General features: G+C 34.6%; 1 protein-coding gene across 1 annotated transcript in view; it reads right to left on the bottom strand.

The window, feature by feature from the left end:
• The window catches only part of FAM169A (family with sequence similarity 169, member A), a 42,407-nt gene that overhangs the window by 24,383 nt on the left and 5,372 nt on the right, over window positions 1–12,652 (bottom strand). The window contains exons 2-5 of the mRNA XM_004678206.2: window positions 4,031–4,165; window positions 2,905–3,004; window positions 2,519–2,604; window positions 334–505 (exon numbers count right to left, since the gene is read on the bottom strand). Of these exons, the coding sequence (XP_004678263.1) occupies window positions 334–505; window positions 2,519–2,604; window positions 2,905–3,004; window positions 4,031–4,162 (490 nt within the window). The 5' untranslated portion in view covers window positions 4,163–4,165. The remainder of the gene's footprint in view (window positions 1–333; window positions 506–2,518; window positions 2,605–2,904; window positions 3,005–4,030; window positions 4,166–12,652) is intronic.

The raw sequence follows: 12,652 nt of genomic DNA, 5'->3' as shown, positions 1-12,652 counted from the left end.
AAAAAAAAAGGAACCAGTAATAGTGATAACTGCAGGAATGAAAATGAACAACCACCTTCAAATAATGAAGAGGAAGTGGGATGACTGTCTTTCTCCACAAATGTTATGAAGAAATCTTCCTCTTTGTCAAATGTTTATTTTTATTTTGCTTTCTCTGAAGACTTTCCTAACAATCCTCATTGATAGAGAATGGCAGAATCAAAGTACTTCCAAAATACTAAGTAGAATCACCTCAACTGCACTCTAGAGATTGATTTAAAAGGGATACCGATACATGGGGGTCTAAAAGAAGGTTTTGATAAAATATAGTTTAAATAACTTTTAAAGACTCACCTGTAGGCTTAACAGAATAAAACCCAATGGCCTCTCCTTTCTTCCACAGTATCTTAGCATAATCAGTACTGCTATGACACAGGAATGGGATCTCACTTCTCTCCATTTCCTGTTTTCTATAAATAATTCGATTGAGAACATACAGAACCACTCTTTCCCCAAGAGTTCTCACCTACAAAAAGAGTCAAACACCAGGCACAACAGTTATAACATGCATCAAATCAGAGATGCTATTTACGTGCTCCCTGATTTAATCATTCATAGCACTGTAAATACATCAAAACAATTTGTAAAACAATTGATTATCACAAAGATCAGACTAGACAATCATACCAATAACAACCCATTTCTGTAGACAAATATTACACATATTTTGCTCTCAGCAAAACTATAGAACAGACACAGATTCTTAGTGTGTCTATCTCTAGCATCATCTCTTTAATACGCAATGTTTTCTTTCAGCTTCCAGCTTCCTAGATCCTAAATCTCCCACTGTTGTTGCTGGCCCCATCTTCTCTACTACTTCAACTGTTTCTTACCATTTCCTGCCTCCTCATTAAAAAGAAGAAAAGGAAAAAAATACTTTTTGCTATACCCTGAAGACTTTAAGAAAAGTTACTTCATTTGATGAATAAAGCCATAATTATGCTCTGGGATGGGAATCAGTTTTACCTTTTCCAGGTAAACTGTTCATTTAACAGCCACACTTTGTTGTCCAACTCTAAGGAATATCCCCTCATATACACTCCTCTCTGCCAGGTCAGATGAAAGATGACAGTGGCACCAGTGAGTCCAGTGAAGATGTACTTAGGAAAATCATAGAATGGAAACAGAGCCATACCACCTACATGCAGGGCTAAACGGTCACAGAGCCCCCAACCCCCCACCCCAACTCTCTGTCATCAAACAATTAGGGTCTTTTCCATAGACATCTTTCACTGACTTAAATAAAAAAATAAAAATAAAAATAAAAAGGTTTGCCTGTAAAGTCTACTCTCCCCTAAACCTCCTTAAACAAATATGCCCTCTAATGGGTGAGTAGAGTGAAAATGCATTAACCATTCACACATTACTCTCAAAAACAAGCCTGATAGGGGATCTCCAGCAACAAACAATACATGAAAAGACAATGTTTACTAAAGGCAACCCCTCTTCCCATGGACAACTCTGAACAGCATGAAATTTTTTCTAACTGAAATCTAGTTTTACCTTCTGGAACCACACAGCTTACAAATATTTGAAGACGCCCGCAGTGTTCTCCTAAATTTCATACCATGCTAAATGTAAGAACAACTGAAGGGAAAGACTAATCTAAGTTTGGGGGACTACTGCCATTTCAATCCTTCCCTTAAAATTGCTCCACACACCACTTTTCATATTGGGCATGCAAGATGGCACAGTACACCATGGAAGGTAATGCTAAAACAATGGGGCTTTTCTGTATAAACCTAAGGATTTAGGACTTGTGAGCTTTTCTGTTTACCATGATTTTACTTCTAATTAAAGCTCATTCTTTTTCATTTCTTAGTTTGGTGATCATAATGTACATGTACAGTTAATTACTTGAACCTTGGGTACTACTTTAACATTTATCCCTATTTACTTTCATCATGTTTGATCTCTTTGGTTCTTAATTCTGCTTGTCACAGTTTATTTAGTTCACCCATTCAGCACTGGGGCAGGTAGAATCGATAAGCATGGCCATCTTATTTTCCTCTAACTGATAAAAGCAGAGAGAGGAGACAGAAAAAAAGACATTTGTGGTAAGCTACAGAGGACCTCTATTCCATGCCACCATTAAGAAGACTGTATCGATTACCCAAATTCCTACTGATAGCCAAATTTCCAGGTAAGTTTTTCCTAAAGACAGAGAAGTTAAGAAATCACACAGACAGAACCAATTTTTTCTGACCAATAAGAAAATCAGAAGCTGAAGCTGATGTGGGTTACTACAGCTCAACTAATCCACATATACTCATTCTTACTCACCCAATTCTCAGGTACTTAGAGAATCACATAAAATTGAGGAAGCCCATGAATGCCAGCTTCTTCATAAGAATAAAATCTAAAAGGTTCCATCAAAATGGGAAAAAGTTTAATAACTTCAAAACTATCACTGATCATGGGAAATATACTTTAAGGCAGCCTCACAAGAAACACTTTTAAAATTACAGGATTATTTTACCTGCTTAAGCCCTTCTCTAGAAGGTACAGATGTTTTCACAATATCATCAATAGCCCACCACTGATCAGCAAGGTAAAGTGCCACAGCTAAAATAGAATAAATGATTGTTAGCATTAAGTGTGCAAATATACAGCATTACTACTTGGTAAGGCTTTTCTAGGTATCCTTAAATATACCCTTACTTCATAATACAGTGAGGGGCCCCTTGGTACAATTTTTATTTATTTTATTTCACCCATACAAATACAGGCAACCGAAAATTAATAATTTCCTAAACTTACAGTTTGAAATAAGCTTTTTTTTTCCTCTAATTCCTTCATATTAATAATTTTTTACTTGTTTGGCAGAAAGTTCCTGGATTTGCAAAGATTAAACAAAATAGAGACCTGTGAGTGAGTCCTCAGGTGCAAAAAGAGCAAGGATTTTCTGGGTCTGATCACCACCATAAAGAGGTACAAAGCCTACATTTGACAGGCTAATAGGAATCTGAAATGACAATTGATTAAAAGTTAATGAATACTCTTATTTTAAAAATACATGTCAAAAACACTACACTTTAACCAAAATGCTGAACTTTTAATATATTAATAATGTTAATCATATAACTCATTTCATAGAAGAATTTTTAGTATCTTTTTAAAAAATAACAAATCAGACTTTCCTTTTGGGGAAATTTTATTATTTTGTGGGAAAAAGTGAAGTTTATTTCAATAATTATTATTGTGTCTACCCACACACCTAAATAAAAACAAAAGCACGATGTGATCTATAAAATCCTTAAGAAACAACTATAACCTATCATCTAGTATTTGGGGAAAGTCCCATTTTCTACTAGTGGATTCCAGATAGGTAAATTTACTTCTCCCATGAGATTCATGCAATTGTCTTTCTTAATCCAAAACTATTTTTTTATTTACAGGCAATACTATCATTCAGAGAATTATAAACTAGTGATGCTAGTGAAGATTTTTCAAAATCCTTTAAATCAATGTAATTTTCCAGAGGAAAAATCTGAGGCTGAGAATTTGTCTACCATCAAGCACACAGTGGAATTCCAATGACGCCAAGTCAAATGATCTATCACAACCATCACAGCTTACTAATTAGACATTTTGTCTTCAATGTTTTACAAACAAAATTCATGGCACAAAAATGTAATTTTGTGTCTTGCAGATTTTTTTTATAAAAAAAATTTCTAAAACCACAAATTCCAAATTCAAAGTAGTTTAATTGAGTTAATTCAAATATGGTAAACCAGTCTTAATGAAACTGGTAATCTACTTCCATGTCATTTTAAAAGCACAACACAATTAACAAATAATATTTAAAAAATAATCATGCTGTTGTACTAACCAAACAATATTTATCCATTTGACTCCTATCTTCTGATTAAAAATTTCAAAACCACTAGTTAACATTTCTTTTAAATGACTAAAAGAAATTAAAAAGATACTGATTTCATATACAGGCTCCACTGAAAAGATTGTTAAAAATCACTGTAGAATACCTTACCGTAATATTGAGAAGAGAAAAATACTCGGGATTTTCAGGGTCCCCACACCTAAGATCTGACATGTAATCTTCAGCAGAACTTTCCAGTTCCTCATGGCTGCAATTATCCAGCATATCCACAGGGAATGCCATCTTCTTTAACAAACAACATGGGACAAAAGTTTCAGAATATGAAAATCTATCTTCCTTTACTCATTAAAAAACAAAAAGTTTAAAAAAAAAGTTTTATCTGCAAAGAGACATATTTTTTCACTATGCCAAGACAGACTACAAATTGAACCTGCTCAAAAAGAAAACTTTTAAACATTACCAATTCTATTAAAAACAAGCACTGAAATTCACTTGAGTTAATTCCTAAATAAGAATAAATATTCTCATAAAGGTATAGACATACATATTCACACATATAAAAAAGCCCGTATAAAAACATGCAAGTCTCTACAGAAGAACACAAGAAAACTTTCTGAAGCTATAGAAATATTGTACAACTGGACTGTGGTAATGCAGTACCATTTTATACACTTGCTAAAATAAACTAAATTGTACAGCTGCAGTGAGTGCTGTCTAAGGTATGAAATTCTCTCTCTCTCTCCATCTCTCTCTCTCTCACACACACACACACACAAAGTTAGCAACTTAAATGGGGAAACACTAAAAAATTTCCCATTAAGTCAGTAAAATAAGGACTCTAGGACTACATAATATCATGACTCTAGGACTACATAATATCATGTATAATATAAATGCAAAAAGACAAGAGAAGACAAGGACATGTGTAGGGATGGGTGAAGTATGAGGGTTGGGGGAACAGGAAACATTATCTACCTCAATTTACAAATAATATATTTAATTAAAACCCCAAAAATGAAAAACTGATTCCAAACAGTAAGAAAATGTAGTGAAACAGGATATGAAATTACATAGTGAAACCAAGTCCTCATATGTACCACTATAACCAGGAAGAGGTAATGAATAGGGGGAAATGTAGTAGAAACAGAAAAGACAACCCCATTTACAAAACAAAGAGAGTAAATTTAACAACAATAAATAGTACAAGACCTACATAAGAAAACTATGAAACATTCCTAGAAGAAGCAAAGTAGGCAAGAATGACAAATCACATTCTTGGAAAGGAAGATTCAATACCCTAAAGGTAGCAGCTTACCCTAAGATAAATGCCATCCCAATGAAAATACCTTTAGGATTTTTTTTTCTGGAAACAAGTTGACTACAAAGTTAATTATAAAAAGTAAATAAGCAAGAATTGGGGTCTTCCTGGTGGCACAAGGGGTTAAGTCTCAGCACAATAAAACTATCACCCTCAGGCTGGTGGGTGACCCATATGCTGCAGCAGACCACTTCAGTCCTGCCCACTGCTCCCCTCAGCTGTGTATTTCAGTTAGCTCTGCCTGTTCTGCACCTCACTCTGTCTCTGGCAAACCCTCTCACACACCTTCCCAAATACACACACTTCTGGTCTATACCCCAGTTCCTGGATGCCCAAATAAAATAAATCTTAAAAAAAAAAAAAGGTAAATAAGCAAGAATAGAGAAAAAGATCTGAAAGGGCAGAACAATTACTAGAGAAAGTTGCAAAGTCCTGTCAGATATTAAAACATGTTATCAAACTCCTATTTATAAAACAACATGATACAGGCATATGAAGACAGTCCAATGGAAACTAGAAATATACCTTAATGCCTATGAGACTACTTATGACAGCAATCTCATACAATTTCCAGCAAACTTTTAAAAAGGGGGGAAAACAATTTTAAGAGGCCAATCAGAAGCCTATATAAATAAGAAAGTATATTAGAAAAGGTTCAAAAATTAAAACAGTAGCTCAATGGTACAGAAAGTTTTTGTTAGTTTGAGCATGTTAGCATGTAGTTTGGGTTGTTAATAATGTTTCTATCATAAAGTCAGCAAGTAAAGACAAACTACGGAAATATAATGTTCTATAGTCACATTTTGAATTAAATCTTTAGATGAAACTAAAAACAAAATAAATGGTCAGCTGTGGAAGAGTATAATTAGGGCAGTTAAAAGTGTTTTTCTCCTCTCTTATAGCTAAGATCCTAAGCTTTGGATCTAACAAAAACATTAAGGCATTTAATATACCACATATCACTGACTAGATGACATTCAAGAAGGATTAGTATCACAGTATTCTTAGCTACCACTTAGGTAGAATCATACAGTAACTGTTCTTTTATGTATGACTTGACTTAGCTAGCATAAAGGTTATAAGGTTGATCCATGCTGTGGCATGGATCAGATTCTCAAATGCTGTAATCACCCTAAACTACAAAATCACCAATGAGATAATACATTTTTCTAATAGGCACAGAGGAAGGTGTGGCAGCTTCAGGCAAGTAGAACATGACTAAAATAGTGTAGAAACAGAGATTCATTCTCTTTTACTTTAAACCTTTTTATATATTTAAGTAGAAAAATAAACACTAACCTTATTAGTGCTAACCTTATTTTCACTATTAATCTAAGATTATCTGCATGTATGCTGTGTAAATAAAAGGAAACAATCCTGGTTTTGTAAGGTTGAACAATTTTAACATTCTGAAATTGGCATAAAGAGCACTACTGAGAAAAAACTTCAGTTGGCTAGAACTCATGATTTCTGAATACAGAATAAAAACTGCTAGAGTTTTATGGTTTTTAATATGGAAAAAATCAGAAAATATTTTTATATAATTTCAAAACTACCCAAACATACCTCTTCTAAAATATTTGTTTGTAAATCTATCCTTAAAATAATTACTTTTATGACTAGTCTCTCTCAATACTCAATTTTATCATCTAAATAATCACTTACTGAAATTTAAAAGGAGATAAAAAAACTAGAAGTTATTATAAGTCAGTAAGAGCAGCAGGTGACATTTACTGAGATGTGACGATGCATCAAGCCTGAAAGGGGCTGTCACATTTAAATTAACATGAGTTACTTGGATCATTCCATTCTGTAGATGAAGAGAGCTTCAGGCATTAAAAAAGCTGACCAACATCATACATTATCCCAAATGATCAAATAGGGACGCTCAAAATTAATTATTTAATATAAAAATTATTAGTTTTACTCAATATGCAAAAATCAAATGTCATAGTATTTGCTAATTGTTTGAAATTATTTTTTAAAAATATTGTAATAATATCTTCGTTAAGTATTCTAATCACCTATTACACTAGCAAGAGCACTATCACTGGATGCACTATCATGGAATTCTATTTAGGACCTTTGCTTCCTGGGTCAGTTCTGCCCTAACAAACTCTAACCCTGAGGCAAGTTATTTACCCTAGTTAAGCTTTTGTGTTCTCACTGGTAATGTAATTCAAGTGGACAGGGTAAAACTGAAGACTTTTTCACCTCTATATGTTTATATATAGTTTAATTATTAACTTAAAACTTCATAAATTAACTAGCCTTACAGTGATTTTGCTACAATTTAGAAAGGCAAAATGATGGATAAGATTCTCGAAAGCAAAATAGGTTGCTTGTGGTAAGTCACTTGCTTCTCCCTTTTTGTTGTTTTCAAGTTTCTGTTCTATGTTACATAACTGCAAAACTGTCAGATTAAATTCTGTCAAATACTTAATGGGCTGTTCATCAGATAAACCAAAAGACCTAACTAGCAACCTGAATGAAAAAGTGTATGTCACATAATGCACACTAAAAAAATAATTGCACAGAACAGACAATGGAGTGTAGAAAGTGTCCAAGTTAATTTATAAATTAAGCAAATGATATGCTCATTAATCCTGTATAACTTGTCTAAAGACATAATAATCAAACCTCTTAACATAAGAGCTTTAATTCATCCATTAACTATTTCACGTTCTTTTATTAATCTTTCACCTCTTTGCCTAAAAAATTATATAACTATTTGAAAGAATGAATGCTCCTAACAAGAAAATAGGAAAAAGAATTAGAAAACAAATCACTATATATTGTGATTTTCTTCTCTATTTAATATTAATTGTTGGATGTCAGCTCTACTCCTTAAAAAGGGAACTGGGCCCTGCCTGGTGGTGCAACGGGTTAAAGTGAAGTATTGCAAAGCTAGCCAAAGCTGCTTCAGCACCAGTTTCATCCCTGCCCAGGGAGGGGGCCCACATGGCACAGATTTCTCCTGTCTTTCCTGCTGCTCCCCTCAGCAGTGTACTTTGTCAATCTGCCTATTCAGCTCCCCACTCCGTCTCTGGTGAATCCCCTCACCGCCCCTGCACCTCTGGCCTGTACCCCAGTTCTGTATGCAAATATAAATATTTAAAAAAATAATAAAAAGGGTACATATTTTGTAAAGATAATTCCTAAATGATCTGCAGTATCTTATACTTCATCATTTTTTGAGGGGTTTAAGGATAGGGAAGAATGGGGGGAAAGTATGGAAATGTTTCACCTGAAGAGTTCTCAGAGAAAAGTAATTACCTCAATCATCAGGAGCCATGGTCCTACCTCTCCTAATTGTTTCCCCAACATAAAAACAGGTTAGGTATCTAGGCAACATCAGCAGCAGTGCTTTCAACCTTTTACTCAAAAAGCCTGTTTCTGAACCTTATTATGATTCTTCTCTCGATTCTTCCCTTTTCTCTCTTCTCCCTAACATCATTTCCTTCCCCTAACCAACATAGTGCCTGCACTACATCAATTCAACTGATCTCTTTATCTTACTTACCTTTTATTCTTTTATCCCTCCTGTCCTACATAAGGCCCTAAATCCTAGATTAATCCCTCCTCTCTCTTATAGCTGAGGTTTTGAGTATGACAAAAATGAAACACTGAGCAAATGGCTACATCTCTCAGGTAGGCCCAACCTAGCTCAGCACTCCTTTTCTACCCTCTGGGAAAGTAAAAAGATTTAATTAGGTATGGGGGAGGACTGCCTGTAAGTGCATGGGGGGTTGAGGCAGGAAATGAAGGGGTTCATAGCTGCTGCCTCTTTTTATTTCAAGTATGAAGCAAAATCACCTTTTGAAGTAATAATCACATAACCAACAATGGACTACCTGCCTCAGCCTATTCAGAACACGATACTGGGTTGTTTTATAACAACCCATGAAGTGGATTTAATTACCTTCACTTGTCAGATGAGAAAACGAAGACACAAAGCAAGTGAGCAACTCATTCAAGGGCATACTATGCAGAGCCAGGATGTGAATCCCCGCAGTCTGGCTCTGAGGCCATTTCTTTCTATCACAAGCCTAGTATGAAGGCACCGATAGCATCTTGGAACCCCTTAGATGGCTCAAGATCGTTTAGATATAGCAGAAGTCTTACAAATTTTCTAAGAATTTAATTCCCTATTTGTGTCCAGAAAAGTGGCCCTAGATATAAGAAATCACATAAACATATTTGGTATCTTTGGTACTTGATATAGTTTATAGTTTAAAAAACACATGTGTGACCACTGGAAAAATGGAATTACTTAAACATACAGAAGAGAAGGCTCTCGAGCTGAGGAAGGAATTACAAATATCTTGGAAGATGTGTTAAAGATTTTATCTCAGAAAATAAATATAACAAAATTTAGATCCTTGATACAAATGCAATGGTTTTTTAAGCTACGATATAAGTAAACAAATAGCATTAAAAAAAAAAACTCAGGAAACAGGGAGAAAAAATAAATGATGAAAAAAATTAACTATCAATTTCATATATATCAATATCATAATTTTTAAAAAACAATTAATTTATAAAAAATAGTTGCACATATTTATAGATTTGCAGAGAAAATAATATGAAAGGAAACACACTGGATTGTTAATATTAATTACTCCTGGTTGGGGGTGGAGGGAGGAACTCCAAGGAGGAGATGGTAGAGATTCCATGCACAGCCCCTTGCTCATTGCTCACTTTGCTGTGGAGTGTCTCTTGCATGCATACAATAGGCAAAATTTAGGATACATACTTGCAACATAACTCCAGTGGAGACAGAATGTCACAGCACAAAATCCTGAACCACCATACCCTGGGTGGGTGTTAAATCTCTTACCATCTTAACCAATGTGAACAGAATATAAACAGCTACTTACACCTCTCATATACACATGCAAAACCTAAGAATAAATAAAGAGGTGATATTTGAAAGAAACAGAAATGTGCTTGTCACAGAAGCTTCCCCTTCACCAGCCACATTGTACTGCCCTCCTACAGCCCCTCTTCCCCCACAAAAAATTTGCCTCCGGAATCCATCAGCAGCTCCAGGACATTGAGTTCTCCCTGAACTTTACAGGTTCTTGGAAACTGGGACATTAAGCAAAACAACATATAATAAAGCCAGGTTCTCAAATAATGGCATTTTGTTCAAAGTCAGCCAAGAATTTTTTTTCTCATTTACATTTTAACAAAGATGTAGAACAAGTTGAGTGAGGACCTGCTATACTTCATAACTCAGATTACTAAACACTTCATAAACTCTGAGGAGTTTACCAAACTAAGGAAAGACAAAACAAGAACTATTTAAATGAATACACCATGAAACTCTGCCCTTCAACATTTGACAATTATTTTTTAACCAGGTTCTTTACCATAAAATAATGGAAGTCTGGCATTGTAAACTTCAAGGATCCAGTAATTTTTTTAAATCAGCAATCCAAACAACATACAGACTGTTATAAGTATCTTTAAATTATCCCAGATGTTTGTCTCATTTAGAACTGTGAAGACTGATTCTTTCATTTCAAAGGAAATAAGTCTAGATCAAAACAAAAACAACAAAACTTGGTGCTTAATTTTGACACATATGGTTTATGAAACATTCTCCTGAGTCACAATCACTACCACCTCATACACCCTATATTTTCACTACACAACTAAGAAATGTAACCAAGGGTTTCTACTACCTGCAGAGTATCACACCAACTTGGAAAAACACCAGCTTCTGAACCATCAATTAGCCATTCCTCTTCCCTTCCAAGCCACTGCAAATTGGCACTTCCAGCCCCAGCCCCATACACCTGTTCTTGCAGCCCTCTTACAAATTCAGGTGAATCCATTTACCTAGATCAAGTAAAGCGATTTTGTTACATCTCACTGGCAGCAGTCCCAGGGATAAAAAGAAGAGAGGAAGCCTTTCTGTCTGGTTTCAACACATTTGGCTTATTTAGTAAATAAATAAGTGAATGATCAAAAGTTTGTATAGATAAATCACACACTTGTCTTAAGAGGAAGAGTTGCCACAGATAAGAATGGAAAGTTCTATTGCTAGACAAAAAGCAATGGATGGTTTTTCCATAATCAGAGAGAGGGTGAAGACTTCTAAAAGGAAAGAGCATACTAAAGGGGAGCCAGAAAGCATGATGAGAATGACAAGCAATCAGAGTTAACCAATAAAGTTGAATATAGAGAGAATAACAAGAACACTAGAAAATGGAGAATAGGCCAAATACCACACTACAGCGTTTGGACTTTATTTGGTAGGGGGCCATTTAAGGATCCTGAGTAAGAGAGATTTAAGTCCATGTTCCAAGACAAGTTCTCCTACAGTTGTGCACAGGTTGGATTAATTGGTAGAACTGAATAGTGACAAGCTGAGACATTCATGATTAAGTGCCTTGCCACACAATTATTTTAATTCTTTTTAAATATACATATTGGCAACGCGATTTATTTTTCTGCATCAGTCTATTCTACCAAGCTCAGAACTCCAGGGAAACAAAATTCTTTTCCAAACATACAAAAATTGAAGATGGGTTAAATAATCCCTAATGTCCATTATAACTTAATAACTTACATTTGATTACTTGGAGAAATATCGGAAGGAATGCCTTAATTTACAAAGAGTAGTATCATTAAGAAATAATTTGCAATAATTTCTTTAAATTCAGAAAGTATTTTATGATGATAAAAAAAAGAGACCAATAATTGTTTACTTACCTTGCATCAAGCATTATGCTCACTGCACTACACATATAATTTTATTTATTTTTAATATGGCCTATAAGATAGGCATTCTTATATATCGTCTCCTAATGAGTAACCTCAGGTGTGGGGATATTAAGTGAGGTACCCTAGTTCCCAGTTAGTAAGGGGTAAAGGCAAGCTCTAACTACCTCCTGAAGGATTTAACCAGGTTCCCAGGTGGAAAAAAAAGGTCAGTATAAGTAATGATGTATCTGTTTATACAATTATTATAGAGCACATCATCCATGTTACACAATCTTTCCTTAGGAATTAAAAGTTTTTAAACCTTGCAATACCCCTTGTTCTAATAATGTTGGACCACCTTCAGAGTTTCTACATGGTTACTACAAAATGAATACAAAATTAATTGTTTTTAAGTAAAGTAAAGGAAAATATAAAATCTAACAAAGTATCTACAAAATTATTTCCTTATCCAAAATAGAACTAAGGGGAGAAATGGGATTCACTAAACTACATTATAATTTTTAGACTACTCATCACGGAGGGCAGAAACAAATATGAGACCTTGAGATTTCGATACTAGACTCAACAGAAACCCTGAACAAGCTCTGTTTTGTTTAAGTTAAAGCAAAATAACCTCACTCGTAGCAGGAGTATAATGGACCAGGCGAGAAAATAACAAAAATAATGAACAACCATATACCAGAGACATTTTGTGGGGGTGGAGTGGGGAATGGGATCAA

The sequence above is a fragment of the Condylura cristata genome, unplaced genomic scaffold (assembly GCF_000260355.1).
Source record: "Condylura cristata isolate star-nosed mole 26May11 unplaced genomic scaffold, ConCri1.0 scaffold00007, whole genome shotgun sequence".
Taxonomy (NCBI): Eukaryota; Metazoa; Chordata; class Mammalia; order Eulipotyphla; family Talpidae; genus Condylura; species Condylura cristata.
The sequence above is the reverse complement of the archived record's forward strand: the minus strand, read 5'-3'. Positions and strand labels throughout refer to the sequence as shown.